At 37.4% G+C, this 17,351-nt stretch overlaps 4 protein-coding genes across 4 annotated transcripts; 3 read left to right on the forward strand and 1 right to left on the reverse strand.

Annotated features, from left to right (window-relative positions):
• Window positions 1-374: 374 nt before the first annotated feature.
• On the forward strand, window positions 375-3,440 carry DSM5745_06472 (coatomer subunit beta; the record flags this gene model as incomplete). The annotated part of the gene is made up of 5 exons (XM_026748488.1): window positions 375-679; window positions 744-1,164; window positions 1,212-1,601; window positions 1,649-3,239; window positions 3,298-3,440. 5 exons carry the CDS (start codon window positions 375-377, stop codon window positions 3,438-3,440), a joined length of 2,850 nt encoding a protein of 949 aa, XP_026602792.1.
• Window positions 3,441-3,952: 512 nt separating this feature from the next.
• DSM5745_06473 (putative sphingosine kinase (SphK)) lies at window positions 3,953-5,580 on the forward strand (the record flags this gene model as incomplete). The annotated part of the gene is made up of 3 exons (XM_026748489.1): window positions 3,953-4,082; window positions 4,141-4,197; window positions 4,268-5,580. The coding sequence occupies 3 exons, from the start codon at window positions 3,953-3,955 to the stop codon at window positions 5,578-5,580; spliced, it is 1,500 nt and encodes a 499-aa protein (XP_026602793.1).
• A 1,287-nt stretch (window positions 5,581-6,867) lies between these two features.
• Window positions 6,868-7,955, forward strand: DSM5745_06474 (uncharacterized protein; the record flags this gene model as incomplete). The annotated part of the gene is made up of 3 exons (XM_026748490.1): window positions 6,868-6,925; window positions 7,003-7,720; window positions 7,805-7,955. 3 exons carry the CDS (start codon window positions 6,868-6,870, stop codon window positions 7,953-7,955), a joined length of 927 nt encoding a protein of 308 aa, XP_026602794.1.
• Window positions 7,956-8,291: 336 nt separating this feature from the next.
• Window positions 8,292-9,584, reverse strand: DSM5745_06475 (bZIP transcription factor; the record flags this gene model as incomplete). Its single annotated transcript, XM_026748491.1, has 3 exons — window positions 8,292-8,574; window positions 8,760-8,815; window positions 8,892-9,584. The coding sequence occupies 3 exons, from the start codon at window positions 9,582-9,584 to the stop codon at window positions 8,292-8,294; spliced, it is 1,032 nt and encodes a 343-aa protein (XP_026602795.1).
• Window positions 9,585-17,351: the final 7,767 nt, after the last annotated feature.

Below are 17,351 nucleotides of genomic sequence, written 5' to 3' on the forward strand. Positions count from 1 at the left end.
CGAGAAATCGAGTCCCGCTCTGGTGGTGGGCCAGACGGGCTTAGTCATCCACACACTCCGGACAGCTTGCGGGCCCGCGCAAATGGCCAGGTTGAATGAACATCATAAGTCAAGCCTCCAGATTGCAACGTTTGCGCTGATGAATGCTAGATAGGCGAGGGGAGTTAATTGCTTGAGACTACTATCTTCCGCCTGCTGTGTGTTCCTGGGGAGTGCTTTTTTGGTACGTGTTCACCCATTGTCCTCGACTCGGGGCTCCCTCTCCCTAAAGGGCCCAAAACAACACCTGGTTCCCCGTACTGACTGGCCCCTTCAAGTCCTCCTCCTCCTCCTTGTCCTTCTTCTATACGGCCGCTCGTTAACTCTCGTACATCATGGCGTCGTTTCTGGAAAATTCATACAGTTTAGTCCACCTGGACAACACTGCTGATCAGCCCTCGCAGCAGGAGCTGAAGTTGCAGCTGGAAAAGGGCAATGATGAGACCAAGATGGACACAATGAGGAGGATCATTACGATCATGCTCAATGGAGACCCCATGTCGGGGTTGTTGATGCACATTATTCGCTTCGTTATGCCATCCAAGAGCAAGCCCCTCAAGAAACTGCTATACTTCTACTACGAGATCTGTCCGAAGCACGACTCAAGCGGCAAGCTGAAGCAGGAGATGATCCTCGTGTGGTAAGGACCGATTCGGTATTTATCTCATATGATTTGCATGTCTAATTGATCAATTTCTCTGCAGCAATGGCATTCGTAACGATCTCCAGCACCCCAACGAATATATCCGAGGCAACACTCTGCGATTCCTTTGCAAGCTCCGAGAGCCCGAACTCATTGAACCCCTCCTTTCTTCTGCACGCTCATGCTTGGACCACCGACACGCATATGTACGAAAGAGCGCCGTATGGGCCATCTCGTCTATCTTTCAACACTCGGAATCTCTCATCCCGGATGCGCCAGAGCTCATCCAAGCATTCCTGGAAACGGAATCCGACGGTACTTGCAAGCGCAATGCATTTGCGGCTCTTATGTCTATCAGCCACCAGGCAGCTCTCGAGTACCTTGCCTCTACCTTCGACAGCATTCCCAATACGGACGAGTTGCTCCAACTTGCGGAGCTCGAGTTTATCAGAAAGGATGCGGTGCAAAACTCTCAGAACAAGGTGAGTTGCTGGGAAGACTCACAATCACGCTTTACTGACGGGAATAGGCGAGGTATCTGCGTTTGATCTTCGATCTTCTCGACGCGTCCACGAGTACTGTGGTATACGAGGCTGCCACATCCCTTACAGCACTTACAAGCAACCCGGTCGCCGTTAAAGCCGCTGCAGGGAAATTGATCGAGTTGAGCATTAAAGAGGCCGACAACAACGTCAAGCTTATCGTCCTAGACCGAGTGGACCAGTTACGGATTCGCAATGAAGGTGTTCTCGACGAACTCACGATGGAAATCCTCCGGGTTCTCTCTAGCCCAGATATCGATGTGCGAAGGAAGGCTCTCGGTATTGCCTTGGAAATGGTCTCGAGTAAGAACGTGGAGGAGATTGTGATGCTATTGAAGAAAGAGCTCTCCAAGACTGTGGACGAACAATATGAAAAGGTAGGCTTACGGACTTCTTGCCTGATGGTCATACTAACTCCATGCAGAACAGCGAGTACCGGCAACTACTCATCCAATCGATTCACAACTGCGCTATCAAGTTTTCGGAGATTGCTGCTAGCGTTGTCGACCTGTTGATGGACTTTATTGCCGACTTCAACAACAACTCCGCTGTCGACGTGATCTCATTTGTCAAGGAAGTAGTCGAGAAATTCCCCAAGCTTCGTGCATCCATTGTAGACCGGTTGGTCTCTACTCTGAGTGAAGTCCGGGCAGGAAAGGTTTACCGTGGTGTTTTGTGGGTCGTTGGTGAATATTCGCTTGAGGAGAGGGATATTCGTGAAGCATGGAAGAAGATTAGGGCAAGTCTCGGAGAAATCCCCATCCTGGCTTCGGAGCAACGTCTTCTCGAAGAAGTACCTGAAGACACCTTGCCTAAGGAGCAGATAAATGGCCACAAGTCGGCCCCGAAGGTGTTGGCAGATGGTACCTATGCAACAGAAAGCGCCTTGACCAGCCAGTCTGCGGCTGCCGCTCGTCTACAGGCAGTCAAGGCGGCGCAGAAGCCTCCTCTGCGCCAGCTAATTCTGGACGGCGACTACTACTTGGCTACTGTTCTTTCTTCCACATTGACCAAGTTGGTAATGCGACATTCCGAAGTCTCTGAGGATTCTGCTCGGACCAATGCCCTGCGCGCTGAAGCTATGCTGATTATGATCTCCATCATCCGCGTGGGTCAATCGCCATTTGTCGCTGCCCCGATTGATGAGGATTCAGTTGACCGTATCATGACCTGTGTCCGTTCTCTTGCTGAGTTCTCCGAGAGGAAGGAGCTGGAGACGACGTTCCTCGAGGACACGCGCAAGGCGTTCCGCGCCATGGTTCAGGTCGAAGACAAGAAACGCGCCGCGAAAGAAGCTGTGGAGAAGGCTAAGACTGCCGTTCAGATCGATGATGCCATTCCGATCCGGCAGTTCACGAAGAAGTCTGCTCTCGAGGGCGCAGAGGAGATTGAGCTCGATCTAGCCAAGGCCACAGGAGGTGACTCTACGGTGGAAACCGTGTCGTCGAAGTTGAGCCGTGTCGTGCAGCTCACCGGTTTCTCAGATTCCGTGTACGCGGAGGCATATGTTACAGTTCATCAATTCGACATTGTTCTAGATGTTCTCCTCGTCAATCAGACCGTGGAGACTCTTCAGAACCTGTCCGTCGAATTCGCCACATTGGGAGACTTGAAGGTCGTAGAACGGCCGACTACTCACAACCTCGGCCCTCGTGACTTCTTGAACGTGCAGGCTACAGTCAAGGTGTCATCAACAGATACAGGTGTCATCTTCGGTAACATTGTGTACGACGGTGCTAGCTCGACAGAAACTCACGTTGTCATTCTCAACGACATCCATGCCGACATCATGGATTACATCCAGCCCGCCCACTGCACCGAAACCCAGTTCCGAACAATGTGGACAGAGTTCGAATGGGAGAACAAGGTTAACATTAACTCAAAGGCCAAGACTCTCCGTGAGTTCCTCAAGCAACTCATGGAGAGCACTAACATGGCGTGCCTCACGCCCGAGGCGTCGCTCACCGGCGACTGCCGGTTCCTCAGTGCTAACCTCTACGCTCGAAGCGTATTTGGTAAGTTTACATTATCATCCCGCGTAAGTTATCTCATGCTAATACTTGGCGCTTTTAGGTGAGGATGCTCTAGCGAACTTGAGTATCGAGAAGGAAGGAGACGACGGGCCGGTCACTGGTTTTGTCCGGATACGAAGCCGTTCTCAAGGGCTGGCTCTCAGCCTGGGCTCACTGAAAGGCCTCAAAGCCTCGACGGCATGATTAATAGATCACTGGATTTTTGTTTCTCCTTATACTCGAATAGTGATCATACTTATTCCATGATCATATTATGCTTGTCTGTTTTTCTTTGCAAGCCCTTTGACGGATGATTGTTTTTGAGGATCTGCTTCTTGTACTGTGTGTTGGCGGATGAGAAAATATTCCTTTGAACGAAATAATATATTTACAAGTTCCACAAACAGAACATGTAGTAACGACGGATGTGCCGGATCATACATACTGGCAGTTCACTAAAAATTGAGAAGGACAAAATACTAGATGCATGCGTCGTATATATAGGGCTTTCTTGGTTGCTGGAGGATAAATCCGCCGCAACCGGGAATTTTGTCCTTAGTGGACTTTAGTGCTCACCTCGTCTCAAGTTACCGTACTGCTCCTCGGACAACTCCTACTTTACTTTTCTCTCCTCTCTTCAACTCTCGTTGTATTTCTACTTTCTTGTTCTTGGTTCTCTTCTTGTTTTCCTATGCTATTGTCTCTCCTCGAAAACAATGGCTTTCAATAGCTCTCCCTGCACGAATCAATCAGATGCCCACCTCCGCTTACTCGGCCATGATTCGACCTTGATGGTGGGACAATCGGTTTCCCTCACATTAGGCGGCGATTCGCTTCTGATAGTTGGTATGTCATTTGTCCGGTTGTTGCGGTTGTCCGCTGGACTGACCGATGCGCGTTTTAGACGAGCGCGCAATGCGCAAATCGGACCGTACATGTTGTGGAATGGTTCCCAAGCCTAGTACGTGCCGATCGCGTCTTTCGTATTATGATGCGCTACTTGAGAGTACATTGAGCTGACCATCCATCAGCGAACAAGGTCACACATTCAATTTCCCTCTATAACATCCTTGACACCAGCGTATCATCGGCCGGCCTGACTATCACCTACGCGGAGCCCTCGGGCAACGATGACGTCTCCGTTACCGCCCTGCAATATCCCATCGCCGCTGAAGAGAAATCCAGAGTCGAAAAATGGACGTCCAAACTCCTGGACCTCGCGTACGGCAGTGCGCAGCGGTACAAGCGGCTCAAGGTCCTGATCAATCCTTTTGGAGGCAAGGGATCTGCGGCTAAAATGTATCGGACATATGCGGAGCCCGTCTTTGCGGCTGCGCATTGTGAACTTGACGTGCAGGAAACAACTCATGGGGGCCATGCCACGGAAATCGCGGAACAGATTGATATCAATGCGTATGATGCCATCGTATGCTGTTCAGGCGACGGTCTACCATATGAAGTCTTCAACGGCCTTGCGAAGAAGGCAAATGCTGGGGAAGCACTCGCAAAGCTAGCCGTTGCTATGATTCCATGCGGCTCGGGGAATGCGATGGCCTGGAACCTCTGCGGGACGGGAAGCGTTTCCATTGCGGCACTGACCATCGTCAAGGGTGTGCGCATGCCGATGGACCTGATGTCCGTCACTCAAGGGACCACTCGCACTCTGTCATTCTTATCCCAGTCCTTCGGCATCATCGCGGACTCAGACTTGGGCACAGAACATATCCGGTGGATGGGAGCCCACCGCTTTACGTACGGCTTCCTAATGCGTCTCATGTCTCGAGCAGTATACCCCTGTGAGCTTGCCATAAAGGTGGTGCTGGATGGCAAGACCTCTATCAAGAATCATTACAACGCATACGTTAACAACACCCCACCAAAGCGCTCGCGTGAGGACTCCGATGTCACTGAAGGCCTTCCGAGGCTCGAGTTTGGTACCGTTCTCGACGAGCTACCGAAGGACTGGACTGTCGTGCCAGGAGAGACGATTGGCAATTTCTTCGCTGGAAACATGGCGATAGTGTCCAAGGACACCAACTTCTTCCCGGCGTCGGTGCCCAACGACGGGCTCATGGACATTGTCACGATCGACGGCACTACTCCCCGTACTCGAATTCTGAAGATGATGAGTGAAGTCCCTCAAGGTACATTCTTCGATATGCCTGAGGTCGATATCCGCAAGGCCCTCGCTTTCCGACTCACCCCGCGCGAGAAAGAAGGATACATCAGCGTCGATGGCGAGAAAGTACCCTTTGAAGCCTTCCAGGTCGAAATCCACAAGGGTCTAGGTACTGTGCTCTCCAAGTCCGGGCACCTCTATGAAGCGGCTGGCCCCATGCCTTGATTCTACGATGGCTCTCATGGCCGGGCTGATATGCCATACTACACACCTAATTTTCGTTTCCCCTTTATATAGACACCTACGCGTTTGCCGCCGTCGTCTATCCCTCCCTGTGATGATACCCAACTGGACGATGACTTTTGTGACTTACGTAGTATCATGGTCTTTGCTTGTTTTGACTGTTCTTGTATTCTTATGTGGTATTGATCTTGGATCGGCTTTGTTTGGGGTTCGGTTCAAATTGTTAGACCTGGGTTCCAATTGTGTACTTTATATCCGAAGACAAGAGGTACCTAGAGATATATACCTATGCATCTTTTCGATCTCACTCTACTGGCTTTGCAACGTTATTACCCTCGGAATCAGAACAGATAGGCATGTTCCAAACACACTGCTTTTAATAATGGATATAGATACATACAGCATGTTCTTCGCCGGCAGGGTTGGGATTTCTATTTCCGGATTCGGCCCGACATGGCGCCGCTTTTTGCTCAGTGACTGGCGCCGGGATGTGGGGTGAGCATCCAGGTGCGTGCACGGAGTGCTCAGGAAGTAATCCCGGATGAGTCCGGGAGTAACCAGGACGAAGCTGTGCAATCCCTGAGCGCTCCCAGCTTTACTCTAAGAAGCAATTGCGCGTAGTATACGTCATGTTCCATGGGGAGATTGTTCGGCCCGATCGATCACGGCTGGTGCTGGAAGAGTGAACCCACCTAGCCGTGACACCCAAACTGCATCAATCGCCAAATCAAAGGACGTATATGTATGTTTTCCCAGTGAATTACAGTATGCACTAATCGAATTGTGCGCCTTCCGAGGACTGGGGAAGATCAGTGGACTCATTGCAGGGATCGGATGAGCGGCCGGGCCCCACTTGCGAGTCGCAGCTTCGACGTCGCAAATGCCCCACAGCGAACCTTCCACTGGTGCCCTGCATGCCCGACCTCCCATCCTACTTGTGATAACTTATAAGGGCCCCGAGCCCTGGGAAGATCAAAGCATTGCGTTGGCGTAATTCATTGTGGACTCTCTCACAAAGTCACACTCACTCACTCACTCAATCCTATGGCAACTCACTCAGTACTCATCACCGGCGTCTCCGGATATATGTAAAGATGAACACTCCTACCATTCAAGAAAGTGGTTAACTCATATGGTTACAGTGGCGGCACTATTCTCTCTTCAATCCGGGAAGCCCAAGGGCCATGGACAGCACAACTAGAGCTTGCAGCCCTGGTGCGAAGTGACTCTCAGGCCGACACGGTCCGGAAACTAGGAGTAAAGCCCATCATGTTTTCCAGCTTCGATGAGACAGACTTGCTGGAAAAGATTGCTGCGGACTTTGACGGTAAGGTTGCGCAATCTCGCCCTAAAAGGGGGGAAAAGATATCTGATGGATTTTTTACTTACTGTACTCCCGCGCAGTTATCATCCATGCCGGCGCCGGCTGGCACACCCGCTCAGCCAAAGCGCTCATCACCGGCCAGAGCATGAGGAGGAAAGTCAGACCTAACACTCCCGTCCACTACTTCCAGATCTCCGGAACGTCGAATCTGAGTGATCGGCCCCACACGGACGGCTACACGGACACCCACTGCTTCTCCGATGAGGAAGACATCTATTCCTTCGAGAAGTACCGCGAGTCCCGCGAGGTATACCACCAGCGCACCACGGATATTGCTGTGGTCGAGACCGGCAAAGCGGTTGGTGTGACCACGTATATCATCATGGCGCCCACGATTTACGGCCAGGGCACGGGGCCCTTTAACCGCTACTCGATCCAGCTCCCTGCTATTATCGCCGACGCGACCAAGTCCGGTGCGGTTAGTGTTGTGGGCAAGGGAGATACCATCTGGAGCCATGTCCACGTTCGGGACGTGGCGGGGCTCTTCCTCACTCTGCTCGAGAAGATCTGCTGCAGAGATGGTACCCCGGCCGCGAATCTCCCGTCTGGCCGGAGAGGAATCTACTTCTGCGAGACCGGCGAGCATTCACACCGAGAGTTCTCGGAGCGGCTCGCCCGAGCCGCCTATGAGCTCGGGGTGCTGCTCACGGCGGATGTCAAGGAGATTACTCTCGAGCAGGCTGGGGACAAGCTGGCCCTTGGGAGTGTTTCCAGGGCCGAGCTATCCTTTGCCGCAAAGTAAGTTTTGCTTGCTCCTTCGTATATATTATTGGCAGAGATGGCTTGCTAACTCATATTTTCTTTCTTTTTTTCCCCCTCCAGCGCTCGCACCAGTGCCGTGATAGGACGAAAGCTGGGTTGGACTCCGTTGTATGGCGAGGAGTGGGAGAGTATGTTCCGCACCGAAGTCGAGGCGTTTATTAAGTGTCCCCCGGCTCCAAAGGAGGTGCCCGGGTTTCTCAAGAAAAAGTAGAAGTGCCTATTATATGGACTTCTTAAGAGTAATGCCTAAGAGGAGCTGTCAGCTCTGTTGAATTGATGCACTCATGTAAGTGGCGCTGTCGTGGCGGAGCTGCGCCGGCACTGCCAACGCTCGAAAACTCCTGTAACACTACGCAGGCTACCAGGCTAGTCCAAATGAGAAAGAAGAGACCGAACGAGACCTACAGGTGTCAATAATCGATTGAAAATCCGTTTGCCTCGCTTAGATTTCTGTAGAGCAGGCGATCCAACATCTTGCTAAACACCACCTGGCCAACCAGCGACATCAATCCAACACCACTGTCCGATTATTAAGTTTTATAATGCGTCACTTAAGTGCTGGTGGCTGCAGTTCTTCGAGTCTCATTTGACAAGCCTCCAGCGACCACTCCAGCCATTCCGTTCCCGAATTCAGATGCCAGCTGTTCAGATCGTGGTATCTCCTCTCGAACTCCGCAGAGAATGATAACGTGTCGGTCATGACCTGTTTGTGATACACATCCCGCAATTCGAACGGCCACTCAAACCAGATGCGGGTGCTAAACAACGCTGCGCATTTCTCGTCGACGTATTCGGTACCGTTGAAAATCCAGTGATCGCGGAACTGCGGCCTATATAAAGAAAAATCAGCAAATGCGTCAAGACCCATTGTTAGGATGGATGCCTTCGTGCTGCTCACCACGGAAGGAAGTCTAAGAATGGCTGGTGCAGGATGCTAGCTTGGACCGGGCTTCGTAGAATCCTTAGTACGCTGGCCATGTTTTATTTAACACGCGCAAGGCAAGGTCGCGCTTACGTGGTTAACATGTAATCTGGAAGAGGTGGAACTTCGCGGGCAACTCCAATTCTATGCTTCAGGCGAGTAAGCAGAAAGACGATTTCTGGGAGGTAGTGGGGGGTGGTGAGGCATGATCACAACAAAACTCACCAGTAGCATGGATCTCATAATGCGCAGCAGGCCGATTCTTGTAACAGGGTCAGTCCTGGTGCAATACAAGCCCTCGTCCAATGTTCGAAGAAGGCTCCAGACGACATCGGCTTCGAATCGAGCGGTGGCTGCTTTCCAGCCGTCGACGACCGCACGAATGCAGAAGTCGTCATCGTCGGAGACTGGGGTCAGCGTATGATTATTATTATCATTATTACCACCTGAAACCTCTGACGCAAAGTACTGAGCCAAGCTTAGGGCGTTGCCCAGCACCGCGAGGTAATTCCTCTCCCGGTCCAAACAGCTCAGGTCGATGCCAAAGAAGCCATTATTATTATTGGCCCCGGGGGGCGCATCCATTATTGCACTGGCTGCTGGTGTTCCTTCCTCGCATGTGGGCTGACTTGTTGCGTCCCGGGTATGCTGGCTTGACCTTTCAGGAATGGCGGAAGGCGGAAGACTGCCTGCGCCATCTTGGGCGAGATTGACTATCTTGCGAAGTGTTTGCTGCAGGTGATTGATCTGCTCTTGCTGCTGAGCCAGTTGGTGGCCTAGGCTGGCGTCCCCGTTGGATGCGGCAAGGTCTTGGATGGTTTTCTCTAGGGACGCAATGTAGGCCTTGGTGCGGGCGCGGTTGTGTCGCTGGGTCTCGCGGTCTGCAGCCCGCTTCTTCTCCTTTGCTGCACTGTTCATCGTCTGGTGGGCGGGACAGTGGGTGCCAGTTAACCAGCTCTTGCGTCTGATGGTTAATGCAGCCTGCACGTTGCCCTGCTAACTAATTGCCAGTCATCTGTCGCCATGTATCTAGACTCCAGAGCGGGTGGATTGATGCAGCATGAGAGAGGGTGAGGAAGGTGGCTGGCGAATCCAATCGAAGGTTGGTGGCTGCAGGGGGCCGGCCCGCATTTTCCCGGCATGTCCTGCTGATTAATGGCAGTGCAGTCAGGTAACTAATAACATGTCATGGACATATGTTATGTAAGCTATTTTAAAGGCTTATGTGAGTATTACCCCTATTTATTAGTAAGGATTTCTTGATAATGAATGCTCACATAAGCTACTAAAATTACATAAGCTATATAAGACCTTGTAATAAAATACTATTTTTATTTTTATATTTTATTAATAAAAAAATAATAAATAATATAATAATAATAATCTATAAATTATATATATTAAATGAAATATATATTTAAAGTAAATTAATTTTTTTTAATATATATATTTATATACCTGTAATATATATATAAATATATATATATATTATAAGTTAAGAAATATTTTTTACTTAACTAAGTAATAATAAAAATATTTATTAAATAAATTTTTATTTAATATTAATTAATATTAATATAATATATTTTAATTATGTCAGGGCCAATGTTCTTCTATTTAATATTACCAGAGCTATCCTAGTAATACTTTAAAATTAGTACTGTCAGGGCCAACGTTATTTTATTTAATGTTACCAGAGCCAGTTTATTATTACTTTAAAGTTAATACCTTAGGTAACCTAAGCTTTAGCCTTAGGTTATTAAAGCTTAATATACCTTATAGTGTTGCATTGGGTATAGGTTAGGTAAGAGTTTTTTTACCTAACCCATGGGTTAGGTTTTGTTTTTTAAAACTTAACCTATAGGAAATAAGTTTAGGTAAATACTTATATCTAACTATTATTACAGCTATGGTGTTATAACTGTGTAATATTATAATAACATAATCTAGCAGCCTAAGGCCGCTTAATAAAAAAAACTTTAGTATTAATCTAACCACGCGCCAAGGTAGTGGTTAGTTATATAATATATAAAATATTAAGTTTAATTTAAAACTTTAACTTAAAAAATTAATAATTAATTTTTATTATAAATATATAATACCTTTTTATTATAATAATTTATATTTTTTTAAGCTTAGTGTAGTATATAAATATATTTTATAATTTTAATTACTTTTTTTTTTTAAAAAAAAAACTTATTTTATATAATAGTTAGGTAGTAAACTTAATCCCAGGGGCTAGTAAATAATACTTTAAAAAAATAATTATAATTTTTGACTTAATAATTAATTAATATACTTAAAAAATTATAAACTTTTAACTAAAAAACCCTAAGGGTATTTTTACTATTAAATTTTAAATTGTAAGGGCGCCCTAGCACCCAAATGTTCTTTACTAATAATAATAAAGCTTGGCAAAGTATCTTTAACTAATAAGAATAAAGTATTTAAAACCTTAATAAATTTAACTAAAAAAATTACTTAAAAAACTAAATATATTATAATTTTTAGCCTTTTTATATAGGCCTTGCCTAAAGGCCTAAGGCCTTTAAGTAATTTTTTAAGCTATTTTTATTTAAAAAGTAAGTAATATTTAAATATTTTTATATCCGCGCCCTTTATAATTATTTTTTAATTATTAAAATAATTTAGTATAAGGCATGCCTTTAATTTATTACTTAAATAGTACCTAAAACCTAAGGTTCCCAAGCTAAGGTTCCTGGTTAAAGCTAATATTATATTAAGTTTTATATAGTAATTTATAATAATAAGGTTTATTAAGTTAAATAAGTGCTTAAGGCATCCTACATAAGTAATATTAATACTTTATAATAATATAACCTAGGTGCCTTAGGCATTACTTAATAATATAACCTAAATTAATATTAGCTTTAATAATTTTTTTAAAAAAAAAATAAATTATCCGCGATCTAGCGCTAGCCATCTTAAAAAAATAATAAATAAGTAATTTATAATACTAACTTATTATTATATTATAATATAATAGTATTTTTTATTATTATTATTTTTATTATTTATTATTTTTAGTTTAAGACCTTAAATAATATTTAATACTTTATTTAAAATATTTTATTACCTATTTATATTTAAAATGGCGCCTAACTATAAAATAGCTTTTTTATTAATTTATTTTAAGTTTAGTTTTTTTAAAACTTTAAACTTTAAATTACTTTTATATAACTAGTTTATATAACTTTATTCTAGCTCCTATTTACCTTTTTTACCTTATTTTTTTTAATTATACCTAAGTAAAACTATTCTTTTTTTAGGGCTATATTATATTTAGTTAATATTAAAAGGCGCGGCTAGTAGCTTTTTTTATTAAAAACTAAAAAAATAAAATTTAAATAAAACCTTAAGGGGCCCTTGCTTTTAAAAATTATTTTTTTTAATTATTTACCTAATTTTTCCCCCGCTAGTAAGTACCCTAAATAATTTTAAATTAAGCTTTTAAGGCTTTTTTTAAGTAATAATAAATAGCTAACTATAAATAGCGCCTTTTTATTTTATTAATTTTAAAAATAATTCATTTTTTAACCTGTGTTTGTATATAAGGCTTTACTTTAATAATAAGTATTTTTTTATTTATAATAACCTATCCAGAGGCATTTTAGTAATAATATATTAATATTAAAATATATTAACTTAAAACTTATTAAAATAATTTATAACTTATTTTATTATTATTTTTTATTTTTTGTTAGGCTATTATTTATTAGCTTTTTATTAATATATATAATTATTTTAGGCTTTTTAAGCCTAATAATATATTTTTTATTTTTTTTTAACTTATTAAGTGTTTTAAATAAAAATATTTTAAATAATAATAATAATAATAATAATATTAATAATACCGCGCCCTTTATAATTACCCCTTTTATTTTTATTTTTTTTATCTTAACTTTTTTTACTTTTATTATAGCTAGTCCTACCTTCTTAGTAAAGGTAAGTTTTTTTTATTTTTTTTAAATAGCTTTTAGTATAAATAGCTAATAGCTTTTAAATATGCCTTTAATATACCAAGGTAATTTTTTATAATAATAAAAAAATAAAAGGTAAAAATAATTAGTAAATTTTTATTATTATTAGTAAACTAAAGGTATTTCCTAAGAAAAACCTTTATAAGCCTTATTATAATTATACTTTTTAGGGTCTAGGGTTAGCGTGTGTTTATTATTATATTAATAATAATAAATATAAGCTTATCTTTATTTATATATATAATAATATTAATATTTTATAATACTTACCTATTAATAAAAGCTTAAAAAAATATATAAGCATGTAAAAAAAGTTTAATAAATATACTAAAAATATTATTAAGGCTTTTAATAAGGTGCTAGTAAAAAATTAGTTAATAAATAACTTATATTATGCTATTTTCCTACTTATTAATAAGCTTTGCTTATTTACTAATAAGTTTTTAGCTACTTTTAATAAAGGGTATTAAAAAATATATAATAAAAATATATTTAATATAACTAACTTTATTATTATAATAATTCTAAATTTTATTTTTTAAAAGCTTTTATATTTTTATTTATGCCCCTTTTTAAGGTTTTATATTTTTATTTATGCCCTTATAATATATAGCTAGCTTTTAGGTTAATAGCCTTGTGCTACTTAATATTTTATTTATTTTTTATTTTTAAAAAAGACTTTTTTTTCTTTTTAATATACTTTTATAAATATAATTTATAAATTTTGGTAGTCCGGAGCTATTTAAGTTATAATTTATTAAATTTTAAAATTATATAAAATAAAAAAAAGGTAACTATTTTTACCTAGGTTTTTAATATATAAGTTTAATATTATTAAGTTATAGGTAGTCTAAATCCTGTTAAAAGGTGTTTTATTTATAATAGTAATTTATTAAACCTCTAAACCTTTTAAAATATAAAAAAAGGTAATTACTTTACTAGTCCTTTAGCTTTAGTAATATAAAAACTTAATAAATAAAAAATTATTATTACTTTTTTTTAAACCAGGGGTATTTTAGCGCTATTTTAGCTAGTTTATAATAATTTTTTAAAGTTTTTTATGCGTGCTTAAAATTTTTAAGTAATTTTTATAAGTTTTTATAACTAGGCTAGCCTTTTTATTTAATTAAAAACTAGTTTAGTTTATAAGCATGTTATTTAATAAAAATAGCTTTAACTTTTTATTCTTGCTTTTTATTAATAAGTTTTATATTAAGTATTTTTATCCCTTTTAAATCCAGGTTGCTTGGTGTAAGGCTTTAATAAAAATATATAAAATATTAAATAAATTTTTAACTAAGTATAATAACTAGTAAGCTAGAGCTAATATACCTGCTTTTTAATAAATTTAATAATTTTAAAAAAATTATTAAACTTTTAATTAAGTTTTTTACTTAACTAGATTATTTTAATATTATATAGTAATAGTAAAATATTATTCCTAACCTTAAATTTAATAGGGGTATGCTTTTTATTATAGTAAAGGGCTTACTTTTTTTAAGCCTTATTTATATAATTTTATAATTTATTTTATAACTTTTATAATTAATAAAGTTTATTTTTTAATAAGAAATATAATATTTTTTATAGTTCTTTAGTAAGGGAATAATAAGTTTTTAGCTATATAAGGCTATTTAAGGTGCGTACCTAGTTATATTATACTTTAAGTTATTATAAGCAAACAATATAACTAATAAAAATATAACCTAGTTATTTTACTAAAAGTTATAATAAATATATAGGTATATTTTAAGTATTTAATTTTATTATTTAATTTAATTATTTAATTATAAATGATACATAGTGCTAAGGCATTTTTTAATTTATAATACTTAATAAAATAATTATTAATAACCTAAGGTAAATAATAAGCCTTAGTTAATAACTAGGCTTTTAGGCGCCCTTATATTATATATTATTTTTTTTAATAAACTTATTAGCTAGCTTTTTAATATTAACTTTTTAAGTAATAAAAATATATTTTACTTTTTTATTAAAATAATTTATTATTATTAATATTATGTTATATACGCGGCCTTTATACTTTAATAAAAGTAAGTTAATAATAAAGTTTATAAAAAAACTTTTTTATAATATATTTAAAACTAGTAAAAAAGTAAGCTAGCCTTGGGCTAGCTATTATAAAGTTTTAAATTTTTAATATAAAAAATACCTTTTAATATACTTTTATACTTTTTTATTAAGATTTTTTTATTAAAACTTATACTTAAGTAGCTTAATAATATATTTATAATTAAAGTAGCCTATATAAAAATTATTATAATATACTTTTATAATTTTATACTATAATATAAACACAGGAGGGATATAAATAGCCTTTTAATAAAAAAAATTATTTTTTACATGCTAGTGCTTTAAATAAAAGCCTTATCTTATTTTAATTAAAATTATCCCTTTTAGCTATTATTAAATATAGCCAGCGTGAGTATTTTTATATTAAGTTTTAAGTAATTTTTATTAAAGGGGTTTTATAGCTAGTTTAATAGGTTTTTTTTATAAGTTACTTTTATAACCTATAACTTAAAATATATTAGCCCTGGGAGCTAATATTTTTTTAAACCTTTTTTTAAAAAAATAGCTAGGCCCTTTAGTACCTATTTAATATTAGTTTAATTAAAAAATAACTTTAACTTTTTTTATAAAGTTAAAAGTAAACTAACTTAATACTTTTTATTTCCTACTTAATAATCCAGGTGCCTTAATAATATACTTACTAAATTAAACCTTCCTAGCCTATACTTAATTTTAAAGTTATAAGTTATTAATAATTTTACTTAATAAGCTTATTTTTAATTTAAAACCTTTATTTTAAAAAAGTACCACAAGTTATTATAATTATATTAAATATATATAAAATGTGGTTTCATCGCTGGTGTCAATGCCTTAGGCCACTTTATCAGCCGTGGCAATGCCAAGGCCTAGGGATATTAGTAGCCTTAAAAAATAATACTTAAGTCTTATTACCCTAAATAAAAGCTATATAAAGTGCTTAAAGGCCTTAATAAAAAACCTTTAAATAATTTTATATTTAGTTCCTTTTTTATATATTTTTTTTTAATTATTTAGTCTTACTAGCCGGGTAATTTTTAGCGCTAGTATTATTATATTTAGTAATATATTTTTAGTTATTTAATTAATAAGCTTTCTTAACACTATAGAATTTAATTAAACATAGTAATAAGGTAATTACTATACCTAATTATTAAAGTTACTTAATAATATATTTATAGCAAGGCTTATTAATAATATAAATTATTTAACGCTGCCTGTACCTTTTTAATAAGAAAAAAAAGATTAAAGCTTAAAAATTTTTTAAAAGGCTTAAAAGCTATGCTAAAAATATTAATAAAAATAATTAATAATTACTTAACCTAAAAACCCCTTTTATTAACACTAGTAAAAAATATTTATTTAATTATTATTTTAAAAAACTCCGCGCTCGGGTAGCAAAGCAACTAAAATTTTTTTTATAATTAATAATAGCAAGGGTTATTACCTTGCCTATATATTTAACTAAAAAATTATATTTTTAACTATATAAATAAAAAAGTTTAAAAGTTTTTTAATTAATAACTTAACCCTAGTTATATAAAAAAAATCTTATAATAACTATTATTATTACTAGCTTTTTAAAGCAAGGGTAATAATTAAGGGTATTAAGTAAGGGTAACACTTATATTATAAAAATTACTAAAAGAAATAAAAAAGAAATATTAATTATTTTAACTAAGTTTCCTATTTAATTCTTAATTTATTAAGACTTTTTCTTAGTATTTTATTTAACTTTAATTAACTAATTATTATAAAATACCTTATAAACCTAATTAACCCTACTAACCCCGTGGTTATCGCGTAGTATAACTTATAATATATAAAGGTTAAGTTTTTTTTAAAAATAAACTAGCTAAAATAAAAAAACCTAAGGGCTATTTATTTAATTTATTATTTTAAATAACTTATTTTATAAGCGCCAGGAAAACGCCCAAGGCTAACTATTTAATAAAAAATTAACTACTTAAAAATTTTTTAATTTTAAAAATATTACTAAGTACAAAGGCCGCATTAACTTAAATATAATTAAAATATAAATTTAAAATATAAACCACTACTTTTATAATAAGTATATTTTTTATAGCTAAGACTTTAGCAAGTATAAAAAAGTTTTAATTATTATTAACTTTTTTATTAGCCAGGCTAAGAAGCGCTGGAATGCTTACTAGTTTTAAAAAAATTAAAAAATTATACTTAAATAAATCTCCACTTTTAAGTAACTTAAAAATTAGGTTTATTAAAACTTTAAAAAGTATTTTAGTGCCTAAAAATATTATTTTTAATATTAAAATATAGCCTAAAATAGCACTAAAATATAAAGTTATAATAGCTATTTTTAAGTTATTATTAGCCTGCTTAAACACCCTGTATTTATAAAGGTTTAAATTATAAACTTTATTAATAAGGCTAAGCCTAAACTTTAGGCTAAATAAGCTTATAATTATAATTACCTTACTACTTTTAAAGTAGTAATTAAATACTTTACCTTATATAAGCAAAGCCTTTATATAAAAAAATTTACTTAAAAAAACTCCAGTAATTATTTCTTTTTATATAATTTTAATTTTAATAAAAAATTTAGCTACCGTAACTTAAATATTATAAACTTAAG

Source organism: Aspergillus mulundensis, assembly GCF_003369625.1.
Source record: "Aspergillus mulundensis strain DSM 5745 chromosome Unknown scaffold_6, whole genome shotgun sequence".
In the NCBI taxonomy this organism is placed as follows: domain Eukaryota; kingdom Fungi; phylum Ascomycota; class Eurotiomycetes; order Eurotiales; family Aspergillaceae; genus Aspergillus; species Aspergillus mulundensis.